At 41.3% G+C, this 9,692-nt stretch overlaps 1 protein-coding gene across 1 annotated transcript; it reads right to left on the bottom strand.

The window, feature by feature from the left end:
• Window positions 1–1,253: 1,253 nt before the first annotated feature.
• Window positions 1,254–5,442, bottom strand: sdhaf4 (succinate dehydrogenase complex assembly factor 4). The gene is made up of 3 exons (XM_082556877.1): window positions 5,281–5,442; window positions 3,491–3,604; window positions 1,254–1,537 (listed from the first exon to the last, which is right to left on the bottom strand). Exons 1-3 carry the CDS (start codon window positions 5,375–5,377, stop codon window positions 1,428–1,430), a joined length of 321 nt encoding a protein of 106 aa, XP_082413003.1. The 5' UTR covers window positions 5,378–5,442; the 3' UTR covers window positions 1,254–1,427.
• Window positions 5,443–9,692: the final 4,250 nt, after the last annotated feature.

Raw genomic sequence — 9,692 nt, 5'->3', positions numbered from 1 at the left:
GACGCAGAAAATAACAGCATATTTTTATGGTGGAGTAGTGTTCAAAGATGCACAAAGTGCCCGTCTCTGTGTGGATATAATAGATTTGGTTGTTCTTACCACAGTGTTGGCATTGGTTGCTATAATTTCTAACTGTGGAATCCCATAGCTGATGATGTCTTCTGCTCATTACAAGAACTAGAGGACGTAACAACGCTGGATACTCCTGTGTGCACTCTTTTATACTCTGCCAAGTGCTGATTTGTATCTCTCCCTCAATCTTCCAGTCTGGACGTACAATCACCTAGTGTCAATTGGATTTAATTACATTTATCATTAGCTCATTTCTCTTCAAAATCCTGTGCCAATCACAATATACTAAATACAATTAATTTGATTAAATCATACATTTTAAAAGTCATTCATTCTTTTACATTAATGGTTTCTTAGTGTCGGAGTAAATCCCCTCCCATCATTTTCACACACACGCAGCAGCCTCCAAGGCATCTTCCCACACTGTCAGTGTGAGGCCTGTCATTAGAATCATTATTATATTTTCTTATTCATTCTATTGGTTAAAGGCTCCTGTAAGTGCAACACTGAGGGAACAGTTCACCCTGACCGATGTAGGGTTAAAGGGGACCCCGCTCTGGCGCCAGGCCTGCGGAGGGTGCCTGGTAGCCGGGCCTTAGCCCATGGCTCCCAGCTGGGTGCCGCCTGAAGAAGGGACATGGGACCACGATCCTGTAACCCCAGCACTTTTATATTTATCAACCTGAACATATATATATGTGGAGAAAGAACCGACAGTCATGTCTTTCTCAGAGCTGTAGCAGAACACCATCAATGTGCAAACTCAAACTCGTAAAATTCTTACCGGTAAGTGATTTTGACTTTTTTGAACATTAACCCATTAAGTATGAGATGAACTAGGTCTGTGACAGAAGACTATTGTGGCTCTTTGAAGTTGAAGGCTGTGTTTAAAGGTTTCGACTGATATTTAATTACTTTTTCATGTGTAATTGTTGCCTGGCCTGAGTGTTCAGTTAGCTCTGTATATGATGGTAACAGGATCCAGACACAACAAACACAACGTAAGTGTGCACGTTCCACATGCAGTGAACCCAAGCACCTGCTTATATTCCTGCACCTGCTTTGATATAAAATGAAAATGGTAGAAAAACAGCGTGGGGGAATTCTTCTGTCAATAGATTAGCAGAACAGAGGTGTCTCTGTAGTCATACTTCTATTGACATCAATGAAAACACAAAGTGTATCTTTGTTGTTTTATTACTTTAATTTGGCAACTTGCTCGTTGCTCCTCCATCACGATTAAACAAAAGACAGAAAACCACTAATGGCTACATACATATCCAAACTGCATCAGTATGTCATTTTACAGTACATCTCCATACTCATAAGGTACATATTAATTTACAGATAATGAGCTAGAAGTCTACACACCGGCCCTTCCTCTCCCAATCTCCATAGCGAGTTGGCTCTGGACCCCGTGGGCCCCCCTTCTCCTTCGTCACAGGGTTCACATCATCAGGGAACTCTGAAAAAATAAGAGTAATTGAGATCTTCAGTGACAGTTTTCCTTTTCTCAGTTTACAATAAGGTGAGTTTCAGACCTTTTGAAACCTCTAGACCAGGGGTGTCAAACTCCAGTCCTCGAGGGCCAGCATCCTGCTTGTTTTTGAGATATCCCTGCCCTACCTGCTGTTGATCACCTGGATCAGGTGTGCTTTGCCAATAAGAAGCTAAAAGGACAGGTTAGTTGGAAAACAAGCAGGACAGCGGCCCTCGAGGCCTGGAATTCGACACCTGTGCTGTAGAGCAATTTGTAATGAAAATGCATATTAAATATAAAAATATACCTTGTCTAAATAAACGCACTGTCCATTCAAATGAAAATGTTTTGTTAGGAGGACTAAGCACATAGTCTAAAAATGTTTCTTAATATGAAAGTTTGAATCCATTTCAACGACTTTGGCCGTTTCTGATTTAACTTCATGGTCATTCTGGAGATTACAGTTTGCACTTGTGAGCCATTTCTAAACTTAATCCCTATAACCACTTCCCAAAAACCAACATCCCAGATAGGGCTGCTCGATTATGGCAAAAATGATAATCACGATTATTTTCACTGAAATTGAGATCTCGATTATTTGACGATATTTATTTAACGATAACAATGTGTTGAATAATGACTTTAAAAAATAATATAAAATAGTGCAAATACTGATAACAGTGCAAATGTTTGCAATATAAGAAATAAATGTAAACATCTATGTTTAGTGAGCTTTGCAGTGTTGCTCTGTGGTGCAGCTACACTGTAGCAAAGTTTACACACTGTGTCTACTTGATCCACGTCTGACTGATCCCATAATGTTTCCACACCACTGAAGGTTTTTACCTCTTTAACCAACGGCAGTCACTCTCCTCTCCAAATAACTTCTGCTTAGCTTTCTGAGCTTCCCTCGGGTCCTCTTAATTGTTGTGACGCGTGTTCGAAATGCAAAGAGGTGCGCTCGATTTGCCACACGGAGCAGCGCGAGAGTAAAGCATGAGGGAGGGGCTAATAATCGGCTCAGTCATTTTTAATGATCGTTGAAAGCCCAGATCGTAATCGAGATTAAAATTCGATTAATTGAGCAGCCCTAATCCCAGATGTCGGACAGAACGTGGATGTGACTCCTGAGTTTGTGTGTTCCAGTAACAACGTTTGAAAAGTGAGAAAAAACCATAGCATGCTCATAAAAACATTCATGTATAACTACCAATGTAGCATACTAGCTTTTAGAGCTTAAACACGTTCATGGACAGAGGCGGCTCAGTGTGCTGCTTATGGCTCACTTATTTAATCCCAAACAGTGGCAGTACAGATGAAAGTTTTACAGTCCCACTGCTGTTTAAACTCACTACCACCGTCACCTTGAACTGGTCCCTCAGGGTTGGTGGGTTGGCTCCGACTTTCTGAATAGGAAGTACAAACTGAAGTTCCAGATTGAAACTCTGACTGGGAGCTCTGAAATTCTGATTTTATTTGGAGCAGGACACGATTCCAGCTGCCACAGGACAAAAGGTGAGGTACACCTTGGACAGGTCATCAGCCTGTTGCAGCGCTAACAGAGAGACTGACAACCATTCACACTCACATTTACAACTATAGGCAATTTAGAATGACCAGCCAACCCAACTCCACTAACTGCATGCTTTAAGACTGCTGGAGGAGAACCCAGTACAGTGCTAAACACTGTCCCACACACACGGCCAATTAGGCCACGCGGTCATCAACAGTTTTACTCTCCTGTTTTATCTTAATCTCTGTTCGTGTTTCGAAAAACAGAGACTGTAATAAAGAAACAGCACTTTCATTCTTCATCATCCCTGATTATTAACAGTATTATTTACAGTTTGTTCGCTGATCACTTTGGTTGTCAACTTGTTCAGTGCAGTTTGTAACTGTTTGTTAACTAGATGCAGAAAGGCTTTGTCTCTTTCTCACTTTCTAGTACATCTTTGCTCGTCTCTTCGAGGTTGTCAAACCGTCCTTTTGGGGTTTTGGCCTTCTTCAATGGCTCCTTGTCATTCACCGCTCTGCTGGCTGCCCGCAAACACCCTGAAGGAAGAGACACACTCAAGTATTAGGTTCCAGTTTATTCAATGGCGTCTTGTCTACTTTTGTTTTGTTGAAGATCTGTACCCTGGCCACTTCTTCTATGGAAGGGGCCTGACCTTCCATGATGGTTCCTGTTCTTGCTCTTCTTCTTTCTCAGGTTTCTGCTGCCTAAAATATTCACTATGCATACTATCAGTTGTACCTATCTTCCTGTATACTGGCGTTAACACTCACTAGTCCTCGGCCACCTTCCTTCCACTTAGCATACAGACTTAGGGTGCTGGGTTTGGGGTGAAATCCTCCATGCATGGTAAGGAAGTTCCTTGTCTTGATGTCAGTGGCTTCTGTTTCCTCCTTTGGCCAGTTTATTATCCCAGCAGGGCGTAGATGTTGATTGCCTGGATCTTGTTCTTCCCATTCAGCTTACTCTGCAGATATTTGGTGGTTGTGGCTTTCCTGGCCGCCTCTTCATGGTTTCCCTTTGCCAGGGGGATTTCCAGGTACATATTGCTATCCTCAGTAATGTTCCCCTTTGCCTTCAATTACTACCTTTGCTCTCTTTGTTACCACTCAATTACATTTCTCCAGTCCAAATGACATTCTGATGTCACCGCTGCAGATGTTAGCGGCATGGATCAGTGAGTCGATGTTTCCTTCACTCCTGCCCTGTAGTGCTGTTCGCCGCATCAACACTGAGTTGCTGCTGCTCTCAGGGTACTGTTTATCTTGTACAGTTCTAGGCACTCTAGAAGCCATGTGTGAGACATACACCTTCTTGTGGTCAATCCAGGCGGTGCACAGGTTGTTCAGTCTGGTCAGTCTCGTGTGGCTGCTCCATCTAACATTAGCTTATGTTTTGCTCCTCTAGTGTGCTTGACAATTCCCTTCAGTGCCCTGATCATGTATTGAAACATGTACTGTTCATCTTAGCACTTATGATGCCTGACAGGTGCTTCCCTATTGTATTGAGGCAGGTTATTGGTGGTAGTTGGATGGGACTGGTCCCTTCTGGGGATCCTTGGGAATCATTTAGCCATTCCAAGTCAATCTTGTCCATCAGCAGCTGGTTCATTTGTACTGCCAGGTGCTCGTGGAGTGCAGTTAGCTTCTTTGTTAGCCTGGTGCTGTCCAGAGACCCTTTCCTGGATATCTGCCACTGTGACGGTTACTGGATCCTGTTCACGGAGGCTGCTGTGGTCTGCTCTTAGTCACTGAACATTGTTGTTGTGTGTTGCACACATTAACACATATCTATGATCTTTCTCAGCTGCTTCTGGACCCACTTAAATGTCAAGAAGTGTGAGTTTTCTCCCTTACAGAATGCAACATATCCCGTCTGTAACTTTCCTCTGTCAGTGCGCCCCAGGGTGGCTGTGGCTACAATGTAGCTGCCATCACCAGTGTGTGAATGTGTGGATGACTGGATGTGTAAAGCGCTTTGGGGTCCTTAGGGACGAGTAAAGCGCTATATAAATACAGGCCATTTACCATCTTTCCAATCAAGAAGAAACATTTATCCACTATTTAGAATACGGACTCTTCTGTTCATTAATTATGTACAGGACCTCCTCCTGGCTCTGTTCTTTTGTTCTGCGGGTAGATGTATTACATAAAGCATTTAAAGAACAGTTCATTTTCGAGGTTCCGTTTTCTCTTACTGAAGCGAACAAACTGACCTGTGAAAAGCGGCTCCACAGCTGGACTCTTCCAGAACAGCTGTCTGGAACACACGCGCAGAAGAGACATCTCTGAAAAACAGAAACCAGCAGTCATTTTCTATGTACTCCGCCTGCACTTATACAATGACGTTACTGTTTGTCGACTAACATTTACGCAATTTTCATCATCATCTAGCGACGAAAAGTGATCGGCGAGCCAGTGCAGTGCTGCATGCAGCCAGCAGGGGGAGATAAAGGCTAAATATCCGTTTTGATATTGACTCGTCGGTTTAATTATTTAATTAAAATACAGCTTCACATGTAGAAAATAAGGTTGTGCAATTCATCCAATTTTAATCTGGTTCGCAGTTTTAATTTTCAGTTAAATGAATGAGATCAAGCAGTACAAAAATGCGCGCTTTGCTAACAGAATGCAAAGGAAAGCAGAGCAGCCGCTCCCTGAATCAGCGCTCAGCGCTGCCTGCGTGTGCAAATCACAGCTCACTGATGGACGGAAAACACGGGGTCACTACACAGCTGCGTCCCATCTACGTCAAACAGTTTTTCCAAATTTGTCCGATAAACCCACCGAGGATGGAAGGCTTAGGAGAATGTTCACAGTACAAGACAAGATACACGATCTCCTGCAACACCTGAACTGTACACGTGATCTCACAGCTGTGGAGGACTTTTCTGTTTTATTTACATCACACAGGTACAATGAATGGAGTGTTATTTTTACGTGCAACAAAAGTATTTTTTCCCATTAAACTGAAATAATCATGACAAATAGTCCGGATCTAAACAGTGATAAAAGAAAAATTAAATATACAAATACAAAACAACAGCAATAATAATAATAATGACAACAATAATAAACATATGCATGCCATATTTTTTCTTTTTATCATGTGCACCTCCGCATTTACCAGTGAGTTAAATTGATGAGTTTTCATGTTATTCTACTTTATATTTCCAGTGCACCAAATTTTAGATGGAATAACCTTTGCTGTCAAATTAACGTGGCAGCAAAAGTTATTAGAATAAAAACTTTACACAGTGAATCATAAACAACCAGCCAATAAAATAATGCCACCTAAGAGGTTAAAGGAATGGCAGTCATCATCCCTTCAAAATTAACATTTTCATACAATACCCCGCACCACCACACCACACACACACACACACACACACACACACACACACACACACACACACACACACACACACACACACTATGGCCCTAGTATTGGTATATATTGAAAATATAAAATTTCAGACACGACTTGCAATTAAAATACTTGAACTTTATTTCAAGCAGCAGCTGTAAAATAATTCTTTGACATTAAAGCATGCAGAATGATAATGTAATGATATAACATTATTATTAACAGTCACTTAAAATGCAGTTTCGTTTTGGAACTTAGCCCTCTAACTGTTGTACAGCACTGTGCGCCTGGAGTGTTCAGCTGCCCAGATGAAGAACGAGAAACTCCCTCTGCTCTTGTACTGCCAGTTGACAGTGGAGTCAGCTGTTTTCACAGGACAAAAAAGTGTTGGGCACCTGAATCAAGTGAGAGAAAGCAAAACCACACACCCAGTATATACAGTCCAGTCTCATATGAGTCCAGTTCACAGAGACACTGGCCACAGCATCAGCTTACAGTTTTTTACAGACGCTAGGACACATATCTCAATACTTAGGTCACGTTTGCAAAACTCCTCACACAGTGAGCACAACAGAAGTCTATGTGGGCCAAACTGAGGACCAGTTATCATTGTTTTGGCACAAAATGCATTCAATGACTACATCTCTCAAATTTCATGAATTATTTTCTCACTCAGACACAACAACTGCCAAAAATCTTTGTACGTACAGGACATTTTGCATGTGCTTACATACTGTTTTCAAAACTGTTAAACTTATGGCCAAAACAATAACACAATGCAAAACTTAAAAAGACAGCAAAATGCAACAGCAATATTTTATTGAAACATATTTTAAATCTAAAAATGCAGTTTAACCAGCCACAGCTGATTCTCATTGTAGATGAACATCTGCACAGGTGTTACTCCTTCAATTGTTCAACTCCTTCAATTCTGGCAGCCAGAAGATTCTTTCCTAGGTGTGTTGCCCTAGATGACATAAGATGTGATGTGGATGAGAACCTGTGGCCAAATGGAGAAGACCGAGTAGATTAGCATTACTATTGTATGTGTATCAGTGGATGGTGTGTATACAAATTCTTGTATTTTGGGATTACTTAGTGCAAAAAAATAAAAATACATAAACAAATATTAACGAATTCTGCATGATGTCTGATTCATTCCAGTAACATATATTGAAATTATAAACAGAGATGTGTCCTTGTTTTACACAAGAAAACACTGTGTAACATGTTGTTAGTGTTTTTTAGGTCATTGTTTTGTGGGTGACAAAGTGTGTTTGTCGGCTGTCAACCTTTGCTAGTGTTCTGGAAGAATGAGTTTATTTGAGACCTGAATGAAGTGTTTTGGTAGTTGTAGTGCATTTTGAATGTGAAATGAGCTGCTTTGCCAAGCTGACGGTCAGTTAGGAGGATTGTGTGAAGAGTTTTGCAAAAGTGACCTAAGTATTGAGACATGTGTCCTAGCGGCTGTAAAAAACTGTAAATAGGACAGCTGATATTGGGACCTTATAAACAACCGACTATGTAAAGGCCCTCCTACCCTCTCCTACTAGAGCTTTTTAAAATTGCTCATCTCCACAGGATTCAACTGTTGCAAAGAATCACTTCAGAGTGTATGATGCAGCGGGCCGTGCAACACCATTATTTTTTAATTATTTTTTAAGTATGTCAATGACATCACTGGAAGCAAACCAGGCTGCAGCATGCGCACGCACGCACGCACGCACGCACACACACAGACACACACACACACTCAATTAATTGCTCGTTAACTGAAGGTGCCAGAAAGCCGTTGCCCACTTTAACCCCTGATAATGACTTTTGTTCAGAAGTACTAAAACTGGTCAGGAGATAATCTTGATTTATATGTAGGTTACTCTAAAGCAGGGGTGTCAAACTCAAATACACAGTGGGCCAAAATTCAAAACTGGAGCAAAGTCGCGGGCTAACGTTAATATTTACTGAAAAAAAAATCTTCCTCCAGATTTAAGAATGAATCTCTTCTTATGGACTCAAACAAGTTTTTCTGAAAAACTGAATATGGAACAAGCCAAGCTTAATACTAAACAATATATATATTAGCTGTATAATACCAGTAGGCCAGCTCTAATAATAATTTGGTATGGCTTTGCGGGCCAAATGTAATTAGGCTGCGGGCCAGAGTTTGACACCTATGCTCTAAAGCCACACTTCCACTGTCTGGTACTGCTCAGCTCACTTTGATCTAGGCACATTTCTCTGTGTTGTTCTCCATTTAAGACAGAGCTCACTCAGAGGACTCTAGGGTGAGCTCGGAGGCAACACATGAAGCTCACATCATCATTATCTTACTCAGGGCATTTATTCTGGCCTGACCAGCAGGACGTTTTGCTGTGATCCTGGATGTGCAGTGGATTCTTTCGCTGCCTTGTTGTCTTTCTTAAACATAAGATTGGGATGTGTTTATTAATGTATACGTATCACAGCCCCAACATTTTGATTTAATCTGATTTCAGGCTGTTGCAGGGATGTGTGTGTGTGTTGGGGGAAAGGAATTCCAGGAAGCTCCAGTGTGGATCAGCTTCAGCGGCTCAGCACTGATGTTTCTGAGTGGATGATGAAATTCTCCTTCAGCCTTTCAGAAACCAGTCCTGGCAAATGTCACATCACACATGTATACACGCACAAACCTGCTCCTGCAGTCTGTTGGCATCAGTGAAAAAAAGCAGAAAATATCCACATTTATGTTTTTGTTTATACACGAATGTATGAGAAGAACTACATCTGTCTGACAAAAAAATAAGCAAAACAAAATTCAAACGCCTGATTTGCATCTGGAAGTGCTGTGAGAAGTGACTGACAATCAGTGAGATACTTCAACGATAGCCTGCGAAGAGAATTCCATCTACTTAAATTACAGAACATAACACAATCATAGTATTTGAAGAAATTCATTATTTTTTCACTTCAGCCATTAGCGTGTCACACGGGGAAAACTACGGCATACGTGTACACACACACACACACACACACACACACACACACACACACACACACACACACACAGTGGGCAAAAAATGAACACACGGCAGCTTTGTGTCATTGTTTTTTGGTGTCAGGTCTAAGATCCTTTGCTTTACAGTGGTGAAAATACAGTCTGTAAAAGCCTTTTACAAAAATAAGAGAAAAGAAAATGTAATATGAGCTAAACTGTGGTGAAAAGTGTGTTTTTTGTTAAACGTACTTGTAAAGTGCCATGGTATTTGTTCCCCCATTAATCGG

The sequence above is a fragment of the Aulonocara stuartgranti genome, assembly GCF_965226115.1.
Source record: "Aulonocara stuartgranti genome assembly, chromosome: 13".
Taxonomy (NCBI): domain Eukaryota; kingdom Metazoa; phylum Chordata; class Actinopteri; order Cichliformes; family Cichlidae; genus Aulonocara; species Aulonocara stuartgranti.
This window is presented reverse-complemented; position numbering and strand designations above follow the sequence as displayed.

Excerpts from the sequence above, each read along its gene's own strand:
- sdhaf4 (XM_082556877.1), bottom strand. The coding sequence starts at position 5,377 with ATGACTGCTGGTTTCTGTTTTTCAGAGATGTCTCTTCTGCGCGTGTGT. Across the intron at positions 3,605-5,280 it reads TGTGGAGCCGCTTTTCACAG|GGTGTTTGCGGGCAGCCAGC; the intron begins GTCAGTTTGTTC and ends CTCTTCCTTCAG. Across the intron at positions 1,538-3,490 it reads GAGCAAAGATGTACTAGAAA|AGTTCCCTGATGATGTGAAC; the intron begins GTGAGAAAGAGA and ends TTATTTTTTCAG.